The sequence below is a fragment of the Cryptomeria japonica genome, chromosome 5 (genome assembly GCF_030272615.1).
Source record: "Cryptomeria japonica chromosome 5, Sugi_1.0, whole genome shotgun sequence".
In the NCBI taxonomy this organism is placed as follows: Eukaryota; Viridiplantae; Streptophyta; class Pinopsida; order Cupressales; family Cupressaceae; genus Cryptomeria; species Cryptomeria japonica.
Genome location: NC_081409.1, coordinates 142,364,419 through 142,376,235, shown reverse-complemented (window position 1 = coordinate 142,376,235; position 11,817 = coordinate 142,364,419). Strand labels below are relative to the sequence as shown.

Here is an 11,817-nt window from a genome sequence, read left to right as displayed (position 1 = left end):
TCAATTTGAACAACAATAACATATTATTATTGAATTTCTTTTACTAGTGTCTTCATAGTTCTCACAGACATAGGTGCACCATTTTTTGAATAACTTTTGATATACTTATCCAAATTTTTAAAAAATTATATATTATTGTAGTGCACTTGATTCTTTACAATTTAAAAAAAAATTGTATTTTTGATTTGTTTAGTGCAACTTATGCTTGTGCACAAACAGGTACCTAATTTTCAGGATGTGCTCGATTGGAAAAATCATAAAAAAAAAATACTCAACAAAAAATTACAAAAAAATACACATCTTCTAGTGCTCACTCTTAACTATCTTTCTGCCAAAGGATTTGTCAAAATACTAAATCTAACTATGACTTTTTTGATGCGCATGTCAGACACTATGTTATGTTTTTCAGAAAAAATCAAGGTCAATTTTTCGTGCGCGAAGGATTTGACCCCCTTAATCTTATCCAATTTTGAAAATTTTTAGTAGTTTGGAAACTAGATTCAGAGTACTACAATATTTGTTCTTTAATTATCTTCATATCTTGAGTGAATGACTTTCAAATTTTGCCTCCAAGTTCAAGTTCAACTGATTTCAGAAGAAAAAAAAAAGTGTCCACTTATACCACCTTTTTGACCACCATGTTTGTGCACTTACCCACAACACACTTTGGTTGTGTATATGTTTAGATAATTTTAGGTAGAAATGAGTTACGTTTAGTTCTCCAAAACAAAGTGTTCTTATAATGGTTTGGACCTTAATACTTGATGTGAATGAATGTGTGTTGAATGCATTTAAATTCCATGACATAGGAATTAATTGCATAAATGTGTACCAATTCAATTCATAGTAGCTAGTATAATAGGCAACTAAGTGCATAGAAATTAAGAGACAAACATAGACACTTTTTTCTTGAAATCAACTAAACTTGAACTTGTACATATAATTTGAAATTTGTATTCAAATTTTGAAGATACAATAAGAACAAGAATTGTAACTTTGTGAATCCAATTTCTAAAATACTAAAGTTTTTTAGAAATGATTAAGATTGAAAGATGAAATGTTAAACATGCACAAAAAGATTTTTATTTTCATCATTAAAAATATAACTTAATGCCCAACGTGCACCTCCTATTTTTTATTTTATTTTGTTAAGACATTTTTAAAACTAACTAATAGAAACATAACTAAGAATGACCATTGAAAGTATGTTATACGCATCACATATAAATGAACAAAAAAATATCATAACCTATAATACGATCCCACTCACAACTTTTTACATGCTTTGGATCCCCATAGATCAACTATTTTTGTAGTAGTGCGTCATTGCTGGGCATCCGTGGGCCTACCCACAATGTAAAAGACGGAATTCCGATTCTCCCTTTCTTTCGCCTCTACGGCATTGAAGTTAAAGTCTTTGGTTTCCTCTACGATGATCGTTTATTTTTGTGTAATTCATTGCTCTGTGTGAGTATGGAAGAAGTGTTTCCACCTTATCATGTTTTTATTAATCACAGAGGACCTGATGTCAAGAAAACTCTTGCTAGTCTCATCTATCATCGTCTGGAAGGGCATGGATTGAGGGTGTTTCTCGACAAACAGGAATTGCAAGTAGGAGATTCCTTAACACCTGCAATTAAATCTGCCATTTGTAGTGCCTCTGTTCAGATCGCTATTTTCTCGAAAACATATGCACAATCTGCTTGGTGTTTGAATGAGCTGTTATGGATTTTCGATTCAAATTCTAGTAAGATCATCCCCATTTTTTATGACATCCAACCTTCAGATCTTCGCCATGTTGACAAGGGAGCATATGCCAGAGCCTTTCAGGAACACAGAGGGAAGGGCAGGGTTACCATACAACAACTGGACAGCTGGATGAGCGCCCTCAATAAAGTCTCTGGCGTTTCTGGCGTGGTGATTAGCACAGAGGAAGAGTAAGTATTTACATGTTCTGAAAATATTTGATGTACAGTTATTTGTATGAGATTCTGGTTTATAACAAGTTGTAGAATTATTTCAGTGACCTTGGAGAGCGTTTGGAAGAAATTGTGGAAATTATATTAAAAGAGGTGAGAAGGGAAGAACTGGACGTGGGTAAATACCCAGTGGGACTCCGTCAAGCGGCAGAGCATTTCGAAAGGGAGGTTTTGAATGAAAGTGAAATAAGTGGAATCAAGGTTGTGGGTATTGTAGGACTTGGTGGATCAGGCAAGTCAACTCTGGTTACTCATCTCTACAACTCCAAGCGTTCCCAATTCCACAGATGTTGTTTCTTGTCTCAGGTGAGCAAACGCGATTTACCCTCTCTGCAGCAAACTCTGCTTGGGGATCTGCTCTGTGATCACAAATCGGATTTTCGGGACACGCTTACAGGGAGGAGCGTGCTTCGAGATCGTCTACGACGGCTGAGACGTGTTCTGATTGTTTTTGATGATATAGAAAATACAGAGCAAATAGAGAATCTGTTATTTGTGAAGGATGTTGTTGGAGATGGCAGTCTGATTTTGGTGACATCTAGAGACCCAACTTTGCTGGTCAGTTGTAATATAGAAATATACAATGTCAAATTATTAGATCCAGAAGATGCCCAAGAGTTGTTCTGTTGGCACGCTTTCGGGCACTCTGAACCAGTAGACGATTTGCAAGATATGATTGAAGAGTTGGTTGGAATGTGTAGTGGGTTTCCTTTGGCTTTGAAAGTTTTAGCGGGGCAGCTCCACAATGAACGTGATCCAAGGAAATGGAAGCGACAATTGGAAAGCCTTCGTGAACGACTGCCGAGTAAGTTATTAGAGCAGATAGTAAAGAATAGCTATGAATCTCTTGACATGATAGAGAGAGAGGCGTTTTTAGACATTGCCCATTTCTTAATTGGAGAAGACGCAGATCTGGTGGAGAGGGTTTTGGATGGACTGAATGGTAGCGGCTCTCAATGCCTTCAGAGGCTCCGTCTTAAATGCCTCGTGGAGTTTGAAAGTGCAGACATAATTCTTCTCAGGGTAAGAATTACCCACAATCCTCAAATAAGCGTAAATCTTTATCATGCTCTAAAAAATTAATCAGAAACTGTTTATTGCCATAATTTAGCTGATGAACTTATTTTCAGGGTAAATTCGAAAGTTGGAGGATAGGAATTTGGAGAAGAGCAAAGGGAAGCTTGATAATAAGAATGCACGATTTACTGAGGGACTTGGCAATACAAATCGGCAGAAAGGAGTCACCCCTTCGTCTTTCCGGCAGAAATGATACAATGATCCCCCCACGACTATCTGATGTAAGTTTCCCTTATATTTTAACCATAAAACAAAATCAGTTAAAGTTGGTTAATTATAAATCCATACAGTTGCATGTTATCAACGACAGAGTTCTAAATTTTACATTCTCTCTAATTAAATAAGACAGAAAACTTATATAAAAAATCCCCTTCAAACTCCTGAGCAAATGGGTCAAAACTGCTGATTCTCTTTGCAGAAGCCTATGAGGATGATTACTAAAGTCCACAGAGCTATTGAATGCCACTCCAATTTTCATCCCTATTGTCTTCTAATTTGATCGTTTCACTGCTTTTGTGACAAAAGTTAAACATAACGAACCCTTTAAAGGATTTCTCCAGAGCTCCTTAACCATCTATAATTCCCCACTTCCATGGCATCTGCGAAAGGACAAAAGTAGCAATTCTTAACTCATCCTAATCTATCGTTTAGGGCGCAATTCCTTGTATTCATAGTTTTATTTTTTCATAGATACACACAAACCCTTGAGGTTCAGATTCCTTATGTAGGGGCTATTAAAATAACAATTGAGAACTGTAATTGCTCTGCAAATTTATGAATTAACATCTTAAAGTTGCATGTAAATTAGCATTTTAAAGGGTGCAAACTTGCACTCATATCAGTAATTGGAATTACAAGGTGAAAAAAGTCTTAGCTGGTCTCATAATGGAATAAGTGAAACCATCATTATTCAATACTTTAACGTATTAAAAATTCAATTAAGTGTACTCGAAATGCCTCAAAGAAATGTGGTCACATGAAATGCCATGATTCGTGGATATCCGCAGAAAGGATTTCCTGAAAAGACTTCAGGAATTGGCAGATGTAAAACCAGACTCCGCAACTTCTGCCAGTAGCTTCTCTGCCTGTGCGAAAACGGGAGCTTTGGAACAGGGTAAGGAATTCGTCAAGTTATAAAGGACAGAGGAATTTTGTCAGATGCTATAGTTGCAACTACCCTGGTAGACATGTATGCAAAATGTGGAAGCGTAAACGGGGATCCGTAACTGTTTGACAAAATGCCTCCAATTAATGTGGTCTCATTGAATGCCATGATTGCAGGATATGCACAAAATGGATTTGTGGCAAGGCTATAAAATCTTTGAAACAAAAAGATTAGCAGCATACTTCCTGCCTATGATAGCTTAAGAACAGGGTACAGACATCCATCAAAGCTCAACAAAAGGGGGATTTTTGTGAGATATTATCGTTAGAATCGCCCTGGTAGACATGTACGAAGCATTAACAAGGCACAATAAATGTGGTCTCTTGGAATTCAATGTTTGTGAGATATCCATAAAATGGACTTCACCAAGGATGCTCTCAGAATATTTGAATTATTGAAGCCTTCTGAACAGATCCCGACATTATAAAGATTGTTTGTGTTATATGTGCATACAGCCGTGTAGGTTTAGTGCATGTTGGCTGTACGTTCTTCAATCACATGGGTAACCCTTATTGCAATACAGCCACAATTGATCATTGTGTCTTTGACCTACTTCTTCGTGTTGGCTATCTCATGGACTTTATCATAAAGATGGTTGTGTGATCTTGGGATCACATATGAATATAGGCTCAAGCAGGCTTCGAATTAAACAATGACTTTTATTTGTCACATCAAAATTTTATGATAGTTTTGTTATTTAAATGTCTTACATTCAAGTTTGAAGAAAAATATAAATTGTCACAAAATATTTAATTTATGAAGAATTTTATATAAAATAATTTATATTTAACATTATTGTAGTGTTTTTTTTTTTTATATTGAAACACATGCAAACTTGATGGAGAGCATGAACAAAAATGTGAGAAAAAATTATATGTTTTTTTTTTTAAAATTTCTTAGGCTTGAAATGGTTGTCCAAGTCTTTGGGTTGGATGCCCAAGGCAAATCCAAGCAAAAGGCTTGGTGTTTCCCAAAGCAACACATTTGGCATGCATCAAATATAGCGCACACCAACTTTAAAAAATGCACATTTTACATTTGGCGAGTGTCAAATATGGTGTGCACCAAATGTGAAAAATTGAAAATTTTTCTAGTTTGGACACAAGTTAGACCCAATCCCTGGAGAAGAATATATACATGCAAACGAACATTTAAGTATAAGAAATGATTATGACATATTGAATATAATCCTTTCTTATACTTTAAGTTGCATCTCATATATATATTGGTAGAATTTTTTAGAGTGGTTTCAGATCTCTAGGAGCTATAATAAAAATTCTAGGTTTTAGAAGATCATATAAATTTTTCAGACTTAGTCAAATTTAAATAATCAACATGCCCCTATCGGGATTTTCTCACTCTTTCTATCTGACTCTCTTTACCTTCACCAAACTCTAGACCTATCTATCTCCCTCTTTTCTCTCTCTCGCCTTTCTCTCCCTCTCATCTTTCTCACCTCTATCTCCCCTTTCTAGGCCTCTCCCACCTTCTCTCGCTCCTTACCTTACCTAGCTTCCTTAGCCCCATCTTTGTCCCTACCTCCCTTTCTCTTCTCCTCTATCTCCCTCTCTCTCCATTCTCTCAATCACTACCTCTCTCTCTCATGCTTTCTCTCCCCATCTCTTGGTCTCTCCCTATCTCCCTCTTTACCTCACCACCTCTCCCTCCCTATCTCATCACCCACCTCTCTCTCCCCCTCTATCTCTCATTTATATATTCCCCCCTACATCTCTTACCCCCCTCTCCTCAAACTCTACTTCTCTCACTTATATAGATCTCCCCTCTCTAGTTTTTCTCTCTCTCTCTCAACCTCTCTCCTTTCCTCCTTGCCCATATTTTTCTCTCTATGAACTTCTCTTTATTGCCCCTCTTCCTTTCTACCTTACCCTCCCTCCCTCCTTAGCCCACTCTATCTTTCTCTTCTTTCTCTTCTTTTCTCTCTCCTTTCTCCTCACTTGGTTGTCATCTCTCCCTCCCTTGTAGAGAGTTTAGGGAATAGGGTACATGATATAGGATTTAGAGTATAGGGTACAAGATTGATGTTATAGGGTACATAGGGTTGAGGGTATTGCCTATATTGATACTTCCCTTTATCTCTATCTCCCTCTCTCTTCCCTCTCTAGTTATCTCACTCCCTTTCTTCCTCTCTCCCTGTCAATCTCCCTCCTCTCTCTCTCTCTCTCTCTCTCTCTCTCTCTCTCTCTCTCTCTCTCTCTCTCTCTCTCTCTCTCTCTCTCTCTCTCTCTCTCTGGTCTCTCCCTCTCTTTCCCTCCCTCCTTCCCTTTCTCACTTGGACTCCCTCTATCTAAAGGTTAGAGACCTAGATCCTAGGGGAAGAGGGGTGAGAGAACTGGGGAGAGAGATAGAGGTGAGAGAGATAAAGGGAGAGAGATGTGGGTAATGAGATAGGGAGGGAGAGGTGAAGAGAGGTATAGATGGAGGGAGGGAGAGACATAGGGATGGGGAGAGAGAGAGGGAGATGGAAAAGAGATGGAGGGAGGCAGGGAAGAGAGCAAGGCCATCGATTTACTATATATTCATTTACTTTTTCCTCCAAAAATAGGAAATTTGAATTCACTTGCTTTTTATATATCCATGTACTTCAATCAATTTATTCATTCATTATTTCGCTTGTTATAGCTTTTGTTTGTTGTCTCATTCTCACTTTTATTCTCATTTCACAATGACTAGCATGAAACTTAGGTAGGATTGTGTTGAACCTACATAATCTTGGTATGGCCATTCTTTTCTTTGTTAACAGTATTAGGGTTGAGATTAAATAGGTGCAAATGGGATTGTGAAGCTTTTACATATTATAAGATTTTGTGATGTAGAAAAAACATAGCTTCACAATGCTAGGAACATCATCATAGTGAATGACATATCTTCTAATTCACTAATGCAAAATGATCTCTAAAATAATAAAAAATCATATATAAAAACTTTATTTACCTTTTGTACATACTTCTTAATCCTTAAGACCTATCCTATCTCATTTATTAAATATATATATTCACTTAATATTTAAGTAATAATTTAAACTATATTTTAATTATTTTATAACCCCACATATTATATATATTTTTCTATTTTAGAAGTGAATTCCTTTTAACCTTAAGCGGTTCAATTATTCTCATCACAATATTGCTTGATAGTATGTTTGCTAAAATTACAATGCACTTATTTTTTAATAATGTATTTAACATATATTTTTCTATAAATTAATAAATTATGTTTTACCGTTTTTAAGCTCATCGGCAATGAGTTCGATGTACGAGGAATTCGTAGAGATGACGCGGTATGGTACCCAAAGCTGGAGAACCCATTCTCCCCATCCCCGCTTATACGGGAACCACAAGCTCCACGTCCTAACAAGCGCTCCTTCTTTAGTGATGAGGATCAGTTGCCATTATTTTTGCAAAGTCAAAATATAGGCGGATTAAAACTTCTCGCCTTTCAAAATTCTACTCTTCTTCAGCGATTTAACAGTGTCTCCGGAGATTTGATATGGTTTCGCTGGCGTGACAAGTACGCTTTAATTCGTTCAATCCCTTCTACTCTCTTGCTCAAAAATTTAAGAGTGTTGGAAGTTCATGGTGTCGACGCTCAAGATCTCTGCAAAATGTTTGATGATCATGAGGTATGTACATCAATTGTAATTGTAAAATTCGTAGCAATTAGAACCAGAGCTTTTCCATTTCGTAGTTGTTGTAAATATTCATAGCAATTGAACCATAATTGGTAAATATTCGCAGCCTCCTTCGCAACTGCGTGAGTTGACAGTCACTTGCACAAGAGACAATCAAATGTACAGTCCATGGATAGCTGGTCGTCCAACACCTGCTTTCAAGAGAATCTTAAAGACTTCATATTCACTTCCTTCAACAGTTGGTTTCCCAAAACAAGGGTTACCCTCAGAGACTTCAGATTCATTGCAAGCTCCAAATCTTTTTGGGAGTTCAGAGACTTCAGATTTATTGCAACCTCTAATAAAATTTGGACGGTGGTTTCAGGCCTGGTTAGGAAAGCTGAATTTCAAGAATATGGTTAAGCTAGTTTTACAATATATTCAAGGCCTGAAAACACTCCCAATTAAGTTTGAGGAAGTAAGAAACCTCAGGCATTTAGATCTTTCTGGCTGCAGCGATTTGGAGGCCTTGCCAGATTCTTTTACTCAAGAATTATTGCAACTTCAATATTTAGCATTGACAGATTGCAGGAAGCTCATTCTCCGAAGTTTGGGAAAAATCTCCACGCTTGAGTACCTCGACTATGAAGGTTGCTCTATGCTGATTGAATTGCCTAGGGGAACGGAGGCTCAAAGGTCCTTAAAGTATCTAAATGCGCTCCGTACTGGACTGAGGAAATTGACTCAGGATCTACAACAGCTGGGAAATCTGGAAGAACTACATATAGGGAGCTCAGATTTGACCGAGTTACCATCTTCTCTATATACTTTGAGTAGTTTAACAGACTTGACCTTGTTTGGATGCACAAATCTACTCTTTATTGACAACTCTATTGAAAAGTTGGTGCATTTGGAAAGGTTTAGAATATATAATTGTGAAATTGGAGCATTACCAGAAAGAATTGCATGGACGAATGTGAAAAGTTTTGATGTTCAAAGGTGTCCATTGTATTTCAATAACTTAGTGATAGGTGTAGATTCAGGAAGTACGCCAGCGGGTAGTTCTCGGGCCACTCGAAGCATCGATCACAATCGCTCAAGTTGTTTGACAAATCTGATTATAAGAAACAGCCACATTTTAGGGATAGATATTCCTGAAGCCGAAAGTCTTTTTCCCAAGCTTGAAATTGTTGATCTGTCCGGCAATGACTATTTGAGAGAGATTGGTAGGTTACCAGGCAGTTTGATAACCCTGAACCTGATAAACTGTTTTTCTTTGCGAACACTGGCATGCTTCTCTACTTTGGCAGGACTTAAAGTTCTTGATATAAGTGGATGTGTTGAACTAGAAACACTTAATGTGGAAGGTCTCAGCTCAATAGAAGTAATTAAAGCCGACAGGTGTTGGAAAATACAGAGCATTGAGGGCCTGGAGCAGTTGCAAAAGTTGTCTTATTTTCAGATATCAGTCCATAGTTTGCCCAGACCCAGTTGCACTGACATCATGGTGAGCCACCAAAACTATTCATAATCTTAGCCAGAAAAATATCTCAAAAAGCTTTATTTGCCATAAATGACAAAATCAAATTATGTTGTGTGGCACTTAACTGATTGTGCAGACTTGTGCTCGCAATATATCAACAGCTGTCCTTTCCGGAACAACTTCGAAAATGGAGGACGTTGATGAAATGGTAGGATCAGACTGTTACTCCTGCATTTGCATCTTTGTAAAATAACATTGCGTGATGAAACTTGACTGACGCGTTTCTTTTAAATGTACGCAGGATAGAATTGCACGCAGATTTGAAGGTGTTGAAGTGCGGAGGATTTTACAGAGGGATCCGTTGCAGATTCATGAGAAGCCGAAAGGTGCCATTTTTCTATACCTTATAACGGATCCGTTAACCAGCATTGAAGTGACATTCTTTGGCCATGTTTACACTACCCAATCTTCTGCCTCTAATTATCCAGTACATATACTGATGTGGACAGAAGATTCAGAAGCGTATAAAGATTTTAAATCCTCTAGTGTTAAGGCACAAGATTTTAGTTTGTTGAAAGCACAAATGAAAAAAGGATGGATGGTGCAAGCCGAAAATTCAGAGGTTTGTAAGCAGTTCATAAGACATCTCTTCTTTGAGGGGTACATATGAGTTAGTCCGTTGCATGAAATTAGATTAGGTTTGTAATCTAGTCAAAAGTACAACTCTTCTAATTACAGTTGTGTATTTTCTTTATTGTAAATTGAGAATTAACTTAGATCTATTAAGAAAGTTTATCTTTAAATTAGCATTATTCGTAATTAGAGATCATGAAAGATTAAGTAAATGATTTGGATAAATGTGACAAAGGGTTCTAGTTGGCCTATTTGATTGAAGGAAAGTCATTAATCGTAATGGAAATTTAAAATAAATGAGAATAGATGGAAAGTTGAAGTGGTAAAAGGCCTATTTAGCGGCTAAGGGTTAGTACAAGGTTAAGGGATTGCATTTTGAATGACATCTTTTAATCTATGACTAAAATAACATTATAATATTCCTTTTATCAATCACTATTGAACTTAATTTATAGGTAGAGAAAATTGATGTAAAAATAGTATTTATACATGTGGGTATTAACGAAGAAATATGTATGAAATAGCCTTTATTCTTTTGTGGTGAAGAGGTAGGGGCACTTGGTTTGGAGGTTGAAGTAATCTATGTATGGTTTGGCATAGTAAAAAATTATATGGTGTTATCAAATTGATACTTTCACATCGAGTCATGATTTTATTATAAGTGAAGCTGATCAATTATGTTTATTTTAAATTAATTGATGACTAATTACTAATCATTGTCTTATATGTTATTGATTGGTAATGATAAGGGAATTGCTAAGAAAATTGTTGACATCAATTTACTTAATCACAATTTGTGTTGACATCAATTTGTAATAACAAGGGAATTGTCGATGATCGATTATGTGATACATTTGATATGACATATTTAGGGGATAAAAACCATATTTGGGTATAGAAATATGCAAGGATTGAGTCAACACAAATTGTGGTTAAAATAAAAAAGCTATGTTAGAAATATTTTGTAGTATTTTATCATGTAAGATTATAAGATGCTTTAGATTAATTTAGTAGTTGGCACTAGACTCTTAATGGAATAGTGTCCTAAAATAGATGATGAAATTGAAGAGGCATAGAATATTTTGTATGATAGTTTTATTTGAAGTCTCATGCATGTCATGGTCAATATAAGGCCTAATATTGACCAAGCAAGGTGAGGTATAAGTAGGTTTGCGTTAAACCCTTCTAAATTAAATAAAACATATTTGCATGGAACTTAGTGGTATATATAATAGGTAGCTCTATAGGAGTCATGAATCTATGTATTAACATAGATGGTGATGGGTAAATTTGCTGCTATGGTTGAAAAGTGTGAAGTGTTGCAAAAGTCTATGAAGGAGATTAGTGAGAAATTTAACCATGGTAATGACACAAAGGATTTGGCAGAAGTGGAGGAGGTGTTGCATGACAATCAAGACTCCATGAAAAGGAAAATGAAGAAAATGTCTGTGAAGAATATGGAGATGATCAAGAAGAACTCTACTGCTCTCCAAGCTATACAAGATGAAATTGCGAGGAGGTGTACTAAGAAGAGTCACCATTTGGATTCCTCTACTACTATAGGGCTGGAAGCATTCGTGTCCAAGGTGGAGGCTACACAAGGCTCCTCAACAATATCCTTTGGGAAAGGTTCAAATAGAAGGCTCTTTTTTTTTCAGAGAAAGATAGATATTTGCTAGGATAGGAAGTTGGTGTTTTCCCCCACCAAGTAGGCCATCAATTCGTGCCTTCTGTGGGGGCGTGTCCTATTTTTTTTGGTCAGTTGGGTCTGGTTGTTCTATTTTCTAGGTTTTGTTAGTGGTTCTTGAAGCTTGTTGGGTTCATTATTTTTTCCAGTAGGCTTTTTGGTTTG

At 36.5% G+C, this 11,817-nt stretch overlaps 1 protein-coding gene across 4 annotated transcripts; it reads left to right on the top strand.

Annotated features, from left to right (window-relative positions):
• The first annotated feature begins 1,380 nt into the window (after positions 1-1,380).
• On the top strand, positions 1,381-10,138 carry LOC131028460 (TMV resistance protein N). Of its 4 annotated transcripts, none has more exons than XM_057958716.2 (8): positions 1,382-1,937; positions 2,024-2,784; positions 2,890-3,002; positions 3,110-3,277; positions 7,472-7,861; positions 7,977-9,356; positions 9,469-9,540; positions 9,634-10,138. In XM_057958716.2, the coding sequence occupies exons 1-8, from the start codon at positions 1,474-1,476 to the stop codon at positions 10,000-10,002; spliced, it is 3,717 nt and encodes a 1,238-aa protein (XP_057814699.2). In that variant the 5' UTR covers positions 1,382-1,473; the 3' UTR covers positions 10,003-10,138. The 4 variants fall into 4 exon arrangements, with proteins under 4 accessions (XP_057814700.2, XP_057814699.2, XP_057814698.2 ...); XM_057958718.2 differs by having other exon boundaries at positions 1,473-1,611; positions 1,787-1,937; positions 2,024-3,002; XM_057958717.2 differs by having other exon boundaries at positions 1,381-1,937; positions 2,024-3,002; positions 9,494-9,540.
• Positions 10,139-11,817: the final 1,679 nt, after the last annotated feature.